Source organism: Panthera onca, chromosome D4 (genome assembly GCF_046562875.1).
Source record: "Panthera onca isolate mPanOnc1 chromosome D4, mPanOnc1 haplotype 2, whole genome shotgun sequence".
NCBI classification, from domain to species: domain Eukaryota; kingdom Metazoa; phylum Chordata; class Mammalia; order Carnivora; family Felidae; genus Panthera; species Panthera onca.
The window spans coordinates 58113774-58125603 of record NC_138351.1 but is presented as its reverse complement, the minus strand read 5'-3'; the positions used below and the strand labels follow the sequence as shown (position 1 = coordinate 58125603).

General features: G+C 51.1%; 1 protein-coding gene across 5 annotated transcripts in view; it reads left to right on the top strand.

Annotated features, from left to right (window-relative positions):
* The first annotated feature begins 18 nt into the window (after positions 1-18).
* Positions 19-11830, top strand: part of TLN1 (talin 1) — a 31876-nt gene continuing 20064 nt past the window's right edge. For 3 of the 5 annotated variants that reach the window (XM_078436701.2, XM_078436698.2, XM_078436702.2), the window contains exons 1-14: positions 19-241; positions 6258-6420; positions 6665-6762; positions 7021-7150; positions 7257-7409; positions 7669-7811; positions 7926-8053; positions 8772-8832; positions 9477-9581; positions 9912-10067; positions 10812-10913; positions 11077-11153; positions 11377-11557; positions 11706-11819. In XM_078436701.2, coding sequence (XP_078292827.2) covers positions 6291-6420; positions 6665-6762; positions 7021-7150; positions 7257-7409; positions 7669-7811; positions 7926-8053; positions 8772-8832; positions 9477-9581; positions 9912-10067; positions 10812-10913; positions 11077-11153; positions 11377-11557; positions 11706-11819 — 1578 coding nt within the window. In that variant the 5' untranslated portion in view covers positions 19-241; positions 6258-6290. Of the gene's footprint in view, positions 242-4299; positions 4684-6257; positions 6421-6664; positions 6763-7020; positions 7151-7256; positions 7410-7668; positions 7812-7925; positions 8054-8771; positions 8833-9476; positions 9582-9911; positions 10068-10811; positions 10914-11076; positions 11154-11376; positions 11558-11705; positions 11820-11830 lie in introns of those variants that run through there. The other 2 variants (XM_078436700.2, XM_078436699.2) reach the window with 2 other exon arrangements.

Below are 11830 nucleotides of genomic sequence, written 5' to 3'. Positions count from 1 at the left end.
GGGGCAGGAAGCCCCTCTCTTCGCCGGCTCCCGAGCATCGAGAGCTGGGGCCAGAGCAGCTTCCTGCAGTCCCCGCAACCATAGAGCGCGGGCCCAGGGCGCCGCCCGCGGGTGGGGGACGTTTCGGGGACGGAAGTGGCCGCGAGAGTGTCGAAGGGAGGGCGAGGCCGGAGCCCGATTGCCACCCGGAGAACGAGCGGGTTAGCGGGCCGGCGGGCGGGGCACAAGCCGGGCAGCGCAGGTAGGCCGGACCGGGCCGAGCCCGAGTCTCAGGGTGGGGTCGCGAGGCCAGGCCCGGGAAGCGAGCGGGCGGGAGGGCGGGCGGGGCCCTTGACTTCTGCGTCTCCTGTTTCGGGTACTGTTGGAGTGGTCATCGTCCAATGTATCTCGGCCTGGGATCGGAGTTAAGTAGGCCGTTAAGGGTGCCAGGCCCTTCCTGGGATCAGTCCTCTGTCTGGGAAAAGTTTTGGGGAGGGTGACGAGTGGGGTGGCAGTGAGGCGCAGGGCGGGGATCGGCTTTGAGGTTAGCTGATAGCGGGTATAGGGGTAGGGAGGGAGCTTCTGGTGAGTTTGGGATTAGGTGGAGTTGGGTTTAGGAATCAAGGTTGGCTTTAGGAGATATAATGGTGGAGTTAAAATTTAGAGTTACTGGCCTGAGTCAGGTCCGTTTTATGTACGTAAAGTTTGGATTAGGTCATTATTTTTGTTTTCTAGCCAACCTAAGTCAAAGTTAGGGTTCAGGGCCAGGTTAAGGGTCAGTACAGGAATTAAATTAGAAATCTAGTTTTAGAGGTTAGAAAACATTAGGACAGTACCGGGGTAAATAGCGAAGGGGATGGGTCAGGAATCAAGTGACAAAGGAGTTTTAGGCTTAGGGATCAACATTTAGGGTTAAAGTCAGGGAATTTGGTGCTAGTGGTAAAAATTAGATCAATATTAGGGATCAATGATTGGATATGGGTGTCTGCTAGGAAAGGGATGAATGTCAAAGCCAGTATTGGGAACAGGAAACAAATTAAGGTCAGGGTTAATGTTAGGAATTAGGATTAGTTTTAGGGGCGTTATGGTTGAGGTCAGGGTAGTTGACCTCAGATAGATAAAATTTAAGAGATTGGCAGTACGTAGGCACTCTTGTTTTGCGGGGAAGTCTCATTCCTGCATGGTTGCAGAGGTCCTTTAGCCCAGAGATATGACAGACTAATTTCAGGTTAGGATTCTGGGCTTCTGCTAGAATTTCAGGCATCTGCGATTCTAGCTTCTTTATTCTGTTCTCTAAACCCAAGGCTCTTGATGTGGTCACCACAGTTGAGGGGCAGGGGTTTCTGGACTACGTTGTTTACAAGGTAGGAATTGGGAAAGGGACTGGGACACAGGAGATGTACAAGGCCTAGTCAAAAGAGGAGGACTGCTTAGGGAGAAGGGGCTATGATTAAGGGGCAGCCCACCAAGATAACACTGCTGCCATGGAAGAAAGAGATGACTGAATCCTCTGACAGTTCACCCCCACTGCTTCCCAGATCCCTCATTCTCTAGTTATTAAGTCTTCTCTCCAGCTCTCCTCCCTGGCCCTGCAGTTCACACCTCCCTGCGTACCCCCTTTCTGCAAGCACAATCCTGCATACAGAATTCTCCCCTCATCGGTAATTTTCCCATGTTGTTCATCTTACCACCGGTTCCCAGCTGCCATTCTGCCTCCCTTCCTACCCCTGAATCTTCACATCCTACCATATTTTGCCCTTTCCCAAATCTGAGCTTTCCCATCCTCTTAAAACACTCTTCCACATTTTCACTCACTCACCTACCTGCATACCTCGTGGTCATCTCCTAATACCCCACCCCCAGCCCAATATAACTATCCAGTACTCCCAGGCCCTGCTATGTGCCAACCCCTGGTTCTAAGCCTCCTTAATTTCTTGGTCCAGTTGTAGATCCCCTCCCCCCACTCCCCAAACAGAAAAGAGGAAACGAGACCCAAAGAGGAAACTGGGTCTTGCTGATCTCACGCCCAGCCAGGCCACTGACCACACCTCCATTTCACTCCCAGCCTGACCCTGCCACTGACCACAGCACTATACCCTACCCAGCGTGACCCAGCCACTGGCTGTGCCCTATACCCACCCCACCCCCCACTAACCCCAGCTTTGCTTAGACACTGCTGGTGTCCCTTCGCTCTCCCCCCATCTCAGCCTTATTTAGCCACTGACCACAGCCCCACCTCTTCTCAGCCTCCTGTATCTTGCTCTGGCCTCTGACCTCATTCTTTCATTCCCTGACTTACAATTATTTTTCCCCTTCCCCTAGCCGGATCCAGTGACTGGTCATATATGTATTTTTCCTATCACCAGCTTCCCCAGCCTTTCTCTACACCTTGTATTCCCCATTTCTAGTCCAATACAGTCACTAACCTCATCCTTTCTGCCCATACGTGGTGCTAACCACCTCCCCATCCCCTGTGCCCCAGAGCCTCATCTTCATATACCTAGATCGACCGACCCTTTCCTTCTTCCCTTCCCAACTCCTTACCCAAACTCAAGCCACCCTAGTCACTGAAAGGCTACTGGTGATAGAAGCTATGGGACCCCAGTCTAACTTCGGGCTCTGGTCCCTGAAGGTTGATAGGACAGATTGTCATCGGGTCCTCTTAAAACTACAGTTAACCAACATCCTCCTCTCTACCATTCTAACTACTGACAACTCCTCTCACTTGTGCTAATACGGTGTCTTTCTGACCAATCTCCAAGGTAACTGCTAGAGTTATTTTCCAAAATCCAATTCTGGTTATGTCCTTTCTGTGCTCAAAGCCTCCCTTGACCTTCTGTTGCCCTTCAGTAGGTAAAATACTCCTTTCTCTCTAGTCCTCTCCTTCCCTTTCCACACTAACCCTGACTTCCCCATCACTGCTCCCTTGCAGGTACCCTGTGCTTTAACCAGCCTGCCTACTCAGTTCCCTGAATGCTCCTCCGCGATTAGCTGCTTCTCCATCTTTGCTTATGCTATTCTCTCTGCCTGGAATGCTAGCCCTGACTCACCTCCGGCTGGCATAGAGAGCTTGGGCTTCGGAGTCAGAGAAGCATGTGGATTCAGATCCTGGCTTCACAACTTAATTAGCTGTATGACTTTGGAGAAGTTCCTTAAACAAGTATTTAACATCTTTGCACCTCAATTTCCTAATCTGTAAAAATGGAAATAATGATACCTGCCTTGCCAAGTTGTAAGGATTAAATGAAATTATGTATACGAGGAAAGTGACATAATGGTCAATAAAAGATCATTATGATTTTTTATTACCTTTAATAAAGTCCTGACTTCAAATGACACTTTTCACAGAGACTTTTTGGTCCCTCTTCTCTGACCTAAAGGGATCTCTCCCCTGAGGATGCATCTCTGGACTCTTACCACATCCTGCCTTGTATTATAATTCTATATTTAGCTTATCCACTCAACTAACTGGGAGCCCCTTGAAAGCGAAGGCTAAGGCTTACTCTTCTTGCTTCCCAGTCAGTGAGAGTTTAGCCCGGGCCTTTTCGACAGCAGACCCTCAGAAATGCTTGTTGGATGAATGGAGGGAGAATGTGTAATGGGAGATGTTGGGGCAAGTTGTTCACTTACCGATAGAGGTGTGTTTGTGGGGAAGCTGTGTGAGTGGGATGGGGTCTTTACGGGAAGATAACGTGGTTGTGATAGGGTCTGTGTAGGGACTGCATGTTTGAGATAATGTGTGTGGAGACAGTGTAAGTAGCTTTGTGGAAAAGAGCTCTGTGCATAGGCTGGAGTGCAGTTAGGGAGAGTGAAAATGCATGGGTAGGGTGTAGGTGGTGAGGGGGCTATGTTGAGGGAGATCAGGTCCAGCCCTTCGCTGCCCAGTCCAGCCCTAAATGAGCCTCCAGCAGCCTGAGGCCGGATATGTCAGTCTCACCCACAGTCCTCCCCCCCTCCACCGCGGTTGCGGACTCAGAGGCCAAATTTGGTAACAGAGTGAGTGTTACTCCCCCAACCCTCATACGTTCTGACTTTGTCTTCAGCTTTCTCTCTCCCTTGTACTTCTCTGTAGCTCCCTGTCTTTCTGCAGCTCCCCTTGTGGGTATCTGCTCTGACTATATCTCCCTGTACCCCTGATTCTTTACCACCCCCCCCCCCCCCCCGCCCCGTACATTGACATTCCATTCCTTGCTGGGATTTGACCTCTTGTCCTCCATTCCCCCCCCCCCCCAATTGCCCAACTCCTCTGGAATGCATCTCAGGAATGTCTTGAGGGAGGAGGAGCTCCCTGGGAGGGGGGTATGGGGGGCATTGTTGCTGTTCCATAAAACATGATGGAAACGGGAGCAAAGTTCTCAGGCCAGAGCAGGAACTGGATAGCTTCTCCCCATACTTCCAAGGGCCTTGTTCTTTGCCCTCATCACCTCCAGTTCACTCTTTAATTCCCTTTCCTCCCTCACCCTCTGGTAGCTGTATGGGTGTCCACTCAGTACCAGCCTGGGAATAAGGGTAGGCATGACTCATCTCCCTTATCGGGGTGTCACCAGAGGTTTCCGTGAAGAAGATGGGGGCGTCCATGTCCGGAGGAAATGGGGGAGACATGCAATTTCAGGTTAGGGTAGAGGGTCCTTTCAGTCCTGCCCTCAGCTCCTCTGACTGCTCTACTTCACTGACCCTCCAGCCCTCCAGCAACCCCACAGCCAGGTCTGTCAAGCTACTGGGAGAGGTGGCCGAGGAATGGGGAGGTGGGCAGCGAGCTGGAACTTGGGAGACTGGAATGGTCCTATCTTGTTTGGAAATAAAAACAGAGTGAGCTGTGGTTTCTTCTCTTGTGAGACTCTGGACTGTTTATAAGGTCAGAAATGTCTATCAGATTCTCTGATCCACACCTTTCCCACATCTGCCTGCCTCCTGTTTCTACCTAGATTTCCAGTCCCCTTCACCTCATCCTTCCTAACCTCTTTATTCTCCAAATACATCTCCCTTCCCTTTTCCTGGTTCTCAGCTGGCTGCTGTATCCCAGCACCTCCACCTCTTGTTTTCAACCTTCCCCCGAGCCCAGCTTTTCCCCACCTGGGGCCCCCAGTTTGCTGGGGGGGAGGAGGGGATTGGCAGCCCGGATTTGCTCATTCTCTTAGTTGAGAGGAACCAATCCCCATACCAAACTGGGTCACATCATCAGCTGCCAGGCAGACTGGTCCTCTTGTGCACTGGGTGCCACCTGCAGGGGTTCCTCCAGCCTGCTGAGAGGTGGTGCCAGGAGAGTGGGGGAGGTGAGCATGGGACTGATATCACGAGCTACACCGAAAATACCATCAAGGGAGGCAGTGAGATGGAGAGCAGAGTGTGAGGAAGACTTGCTGAAAACCAGAGAGCATGAGAATTGTAGTGAGGACTGGGTATTAACTTGGTGACTTGGAGCAAGGACTGAGTTAGAGGGACAGGGCTCTCTGTCTGACCTGCCTTGAAACTACCCCACCTGCCCCACCATGGTCTGATATCCATTCTGCAAAATTGGGGCGTTGACTAGGTAATTTCTGAGATCCCTCTGGATTGGAGAATCATAATTCTATCTTGAATGCCAGAGAAGCCAACCACAGGGCCTGGCTCTTTGGGAAGGCCCCCACCATGTGACGTTAGAGGAAAACCGGGACAAAAGTAGGCCTAGATAGCTTGAACCACCAGTGTTTGGTCTTCCGGCCGGGCTAGGTCGAGTCAGTGTTTGCAGGCTTCAGGAGCTCTCGGGAATTCTCTCATATAACATCCTCATTTTGCAGAGGAGGCTAAAGCTGTCAGAGGGGAGGTCACATGATGAGTCAGGACAGAGCTCTGAAAATCCCAGACAGGAAAAAGCTAGCAAGACATAGTGGGAGACAAAGAGAAAAAAAAGACTGAACCAAGAAAAGATGAAAACAAGGCAAAGGCAGGCCTGGGAAAGGAGCAGGGATAAGGGGCAAGAGAGAGTCACTTGGTAGAAAGAAGGGAGGCACAGATTCTACTGATAGGGATGGGGCAGTGTCCTCAGGGAACACTACATTTCAGACCTGCTGTTGCACCTTGCAGACCGACTCTCCTTCACTTATCTTAGATGGTTAGGGTTGGTTCTTTTGGTATAAATAATCTTTCACGCTTTAAAATTCTGAAATGAAACAAAAACAACCGCATCACTATCTGCTTTGGTAAGTCCCTTTCAAAAACACGGCTCCCTGGGGCACCATCTGAGGGACCTCCTCTCCTCTAATGAGGGTGTGCTCTAATGCCCTAATACCACGGACCAGGTGTAGCCAGGCTGGAGAGGAGAAGCTGCCACCATGGTTGCACTTTCGCTGAAGATCAGCATCGGGAATGTGGTGAAGACGATGCAGTTTGAGCCGTCTACCATGGTATACGATGCCTGTCGCATCATTCGTGAGCGTATCCCAGAGGCCCTGGCTGGCCCTCGTGAGTCTGAGTTACCTCGGTGGGTGGGGTGGGAGTCTTCAGTCCCTTCTTGTTCCCAGGCTCTTGGCTTTAAGGGATGACCCCATTGTCCCTCAAGGCTACTCATCCCTCACGCCTGTGCTCCGCGGTTCCCTCTGTTCCCTTTAGGCCCACAGTCCCTGGGGAAATAATAAGGGGCAACAATGCAGCCATTCAGCCACACTGGGGTCCTCATAGGTCTGAGGTGATCCATCCTCTCTTTTAGCCAGCGACTTTGGGCTGTTTCTGTCAGATGACGACCCCAAAAAAGGCATATGGCTGGAGGCCGGGAAAGCTTTGGATTACTATATGCTCCGAAATGGGGTGAGTATCACTTCTTCAAGGACCACCAACATCCTCTTCCGTCAGCTTCCCCACTCCACCTCCTGTTTTCAGCACCCACATCCATTGCCTCTGATCCTCTCCAGACTGTCTATCACAGGCAATCAAAATACCCTCCTTTTGAGTGAGCCATCGTCGTCTTACCTTCAGTAATCTACTTTCCTCCCCTCTGGCCATGGAAAAAGGAAGTAATACCTCTAGCTTAAAGTAGGCTCCTACCTCCTATTCCCGCCCCAATAGGACACCATGGAATACAGGAAGAAGCAGAGGCCCCTGAAAATCCGTATGCTCGATGGAACTGTGAAGACTATCATGGTGGATGACTCTAAGACTGTCACTGACATGCTCATGACCATCTGTGCCCGCATCGGTAAGGAGTCCTGGTGGGGCTGAGGGCTCGGGGATGGAGGCTCCAACTCTACCAGAAAACACGGGTGCAGTGCCTGGGATGCTACCAACCCCTCGCGCTCCCCCAGGCATCACCAACCATGATGAATATTCACTGGTTCGAGAGCTGATGGAAGAGAAAAAGGAGGAGGTGACAGGGACCTTACGAAAAGACAAGACACTGCTACGAGATGAAAAGAAGATGGAGAAACTAAAGCAGAAGTTGCACACGGATGATGAATGTAAGCAGAAATAGAAAAAAGAGGGCACTGGAAAATGGGCAGGGGGCCACGGGGCAGCTGTTTATTTGTTAGTTATTGACTACCTGCTTTTGTAAGATGCCGTTTTAAGATACAGGATGCATCAGTAATAAAGTTCTACACTCATGGAACTTATCGGTGAGAGAAGGTAGGAGATAAAGAACAAACAAACAGAAAGCCAAAGACCAGGCAGCACAGGCGCCCTGGGGGCTTCACATTGAGGGGACTCTCTGTGTCCCAGTGAACTGGCTGGACCATGGCCGCACACTGAGGGAACAGGGAGTGGAGGAGCATGAGACGCTTCTGCTGCGGAGGAAGTTCTTCTACTCAGACCAGAATGTGGACTCCCGGGACCCCGTGCAGCTGAACCTTCTTTATGTGCAGGTGTGGAGAGGATTTACCTGGGATGAGGGAGGTACAGAGAGGGGGGCAGAAGCACAGCGAGGGGTATTCCCGCACCCCCACACAACATTCACCTCCTTTTCTTGTGCTCTCCAGGCACGAGATGACATCCTCAATGGCTCCCACCCTGTCTCCTTCGACAAGGCCTGTGAGTTTGCTGGCTTCCAATGCCAGATCCAGTTTGGGCCCCACAATGAACAGAAGCACAAGGCTGGCTTCCTCGAGTGAGTGACCCACATCCCACACCCTGTCAGGACCCAGGACTCCCTGCCATTGTGACCCCAACAGCCCTGCCCCCATCCCGGGCCTTCTCTCTCCATTTCCTCTTCTGAAGTACCAGGGTTTGACCCACATGGGTACCTGTTTCGCTGCCATCAGCCATTTGTTTCCTCACTGGCCCCCTATGGAACATGAAGGTAGCCTAGAATCTGCCTCTACCCCATACCTCTCAGGCAAGCATGTAGCTTTTTGAGATTCTCTGAAGAATTTTACTATAGTGGCTAGAGGGAAACAGTACATTTTTCCTCATAGGGAACATTAGACTTAGAAAGCTTCACAAGTCTCATCCACTGAGAGTTCTCAGAGTGAATAGAGTTCGGCGCCGCTTGCTTAACTTCCTCCATGCATGGTCATCCTTCTACCGAGCTCCTTCTGCTCTTGGTTCCCTGCAGTAGTGCTCTAGACTCTTTCCCTCAGGGACTGGGCCTGCAACTCAGGTTCCCTTGTCCCTTTCCCTGTAGGGAGAGATGCAGGCTGCACTCCAGAGCTAATGCTAAGTCATCTCGATTTCATGGACAATCCAGACTTTCTTCCCTCGAGCTTTCCTTCTCCCCAAAGATAATACTGTCCTAGACATTTCCTCACGCCCCTAGGCCCACAGTCCATGGCCCACATACCCCCGATGCTGTCCACTACATGCTGACCCTCCCTTTTCTGGTGTAGCCTGAAGGACTTCCTGCCCAAGGAGTATGTGAAGCAGAAGGGAGAGCGTAAGATCTTCCAGGTGAATGGGGGCAGGGGAAAGTGTTTGGGATGCCCCGGGAGCTTTGCTGCTTAATCCTACTGACTGAATGGACCCCCGGCCCCTTCCTTGTCTCCTCCCACCCCGCTTCCACCTGCCAAGCTGTTCTCCCACCTCTCCTGTGCCAAGAAAGCGGAAGACCTGGGCTTTTCATCTCAGCTCCATCACTGCATTTGCTGTGGAATTCAGTTCAATATTCTTGGTTGTTTTTTTCTTTGCATCTAACATGGGATGACAGTACCTGCCCGGGGTAGGATTGATAGGAAAATCAAATGAGATAGTATGCCTGAAATTACTATGAAAAGTATATCTTTGTACAGACATAATGTGTTATCCCCACCTCTTGAATATTCAGCCCCAAAAGTCTTCTATCTGACCTTCTACTTCCTATCTGTTCACGTCTCCAGAATGTCTGCAAATTCTTTAACTATATTCCTTGAAATGTTGCTTCTGCGTATCCTTTGTCAGTCCTCATCCCGTCACCCTCTCGTTTCTCATACCTTGCACCCCCTAACCTTTCCTGTGCCCCCTACAGTACGCTCCCATCGTAGTTAACGTCACAACTCCTTGTCTGTGATGCTATCCTCCCACGTTTCGCTAAACATTTCTCCATTTTCTACTCTAAGGCACACAAGAACTGTGGGCAGATGAGTGAGATCGAGGCCAAGGTGCGCTACGTGAAGCTAGCCCGTTCCCTCAAGACCTATGGTGTCTCCTTTTTTCTGGTTAAGGTGGGTTACAGACCCTTCTCACCATCCTCCTTATTTCCACTCTTAGTCTTTCCTCTCAAAGTCAGGCCCTGCCCTTGGTTACACTTTCCATCATCCCTACAAGTCCCATTCTCTCTACTTGCTCTGACCTTGTGAAAACTTGCCCTGTTGGCAGCCCTCTGCCACCAACTTTCCTCCAGACCCTGCCTTCTCCCTAGTGGAGCTTGTCCTGGGTCCATCCATAGACACCCAGTTCAGCTCTCCCACCCTCCTCAGCACCCCCTTGTGGTCTAGATCTGATCTGCTCGTTCACCTCTCTGGCACTAATACCAACAACAATCTGCCTCACAGGAAAAGATGAAAGGAAAGAACAAGCTGGTGCCCAGGCTTCTGGGCATCACTAAGGAGTGTGTGATGCGAGTGGATGAGAAGACCAAAGAGGTGATCCAGGAATGGAGCCTCACCAACATCAAACGCTGGGCTGCCTCTCCTAAGAGCTTCACCCTGGTGAGTCCGGGTGCCCAGGAGGGAAAGGGCTTTGGAATTTCCAGACGGGGGCAGCTGAGAGGTCTCTCCCCTCCCTTGGGATAGTGCACTGAATGTGACTCCAGAAAAAAGGAGGACTTTACAGGACCCTGGGGGTCAGAGAGAAGGAGAAGCTTTGCTAGAGAGTTGTGCTTAAATGACACAATCTTTGCAGTCCACAGAACTTGACTGTAACCAGCAAACTGAGCTCACAGGAGACTTGGGGAGAGGGAAGAAAAAGGTGAAAGAAAGAAAAATAAGCCTCCCCTCTTTCAGCAGCAACTATACAATAGTTTTCCCCCTGGCTTTATATTTCGGTATTAGGGATTAGAAACTGATACCACCTCAATGAAGTGCCCTATCGAGGGGACAAGAATTTAATAAAGGCTATTTTTCCATTTTGGATACTAGTGCTAACTTTCCATTATGGTCATTCAATGACAAATGTTTGTGTCTTCCCAGCTTTATTATCAGGGTGAGAGAAAAGCTATTTCTTAGACAGCATGCATTTGAAACTATGTAGCATAGAGACTGCTCCTCAGAAACAAAATGTTGCCCTCCCGGGAGAAAAATAAATGGGAAATTGAAGAAGGGTAGGCTTCTCTCTAGAGGGCTGTTGGCAGGGGAAGACACCCTCACCAGCTTTGCCTTGGGGCTCCCATCCTACCCTTTTCCATCGTGGGTAGATGCAGGCTCTCCCACTGAGCCCCCACCTTGTCACCCTAGGATTTCGGGGACTACCAGGATGGCTACTACTCAGTACAGACAACGGAAGGGGAGCAGATCGCACAGCTCATCGCCGGCTACATTGATATCATCCTTAAGAAGGTGCTTGCCCCAGCCTTTTCCTTATCTTCCCTCACCTTCTACCCAAGCCAGTCCTTTAGAAGTGAGGACCCAGGTTCTGGAAAAAGGCTGAGTAGGGAAAGAAGAGGCTGCTTTTTCCCTGCCTCTCTCTTCTTTAATTCTTGTTCCTTTTTCCTTCCTACAGAAAAAAAGCAAGGATCACTTTGGGCTGGAAGGAGACGAGGAGTCTACTATGCTAGAGGACTCAGTGTCCCCCAAAAAGTACGAAGGTTGCTGGGCTGATCCCATCCCCCAGGGGCAGGGAAGGCAGGGCCTGACTCCAACGACTGTTGAGGGGTGGGGAGTCCCTAGGATGGTTCCTTAACCGGTCACAGGCTATCACACATCCCCCTAGACCACAGGACCTGCAAAGGTAGTACAGCTGGGTGGCAGGGAGGTTAAGACAACAGTCCTCTGAGTGCCGCCCCGTGTGTCCCCTCTCTAGGTCGACAGTCCTTCAGCAGCAGTATAACCGGGTAGGGAAAGTAGAACACGGCTCTGTGGCCCTGCCTGCCATCATGCGCTCTGGAGCCTCTGGTCCTGAGAATTTCCAGGTGGGCAGCATGCCACCTGCCCAGCAACAGATTACCAGCGGCCAGATGCACCGGGGACACATGCCCCCTTTGGTAAGAGTGCTTCCACTGCCACCACGGTACCAGGCCTTCCTCCCCATATCAGCTGTTTGTCTTCCCACGTCCCTGTTCGTAGTCCTGTCCCCAGCCCACCTCCTCTTTCCTCTAAGCGTTCTCTGTTTCTCCTCCCCTTGTCTTGTAGACATCAGCCCAGCAGGCACTCACTGGGACCATTAACTCTAGCATGCAGGCTGTGCAAGCCGCCCAGGCCACTCTGGATGACTTTGACACTCTGCCCCCTCTGGGCCAGGATGCTGTGAGTATGGG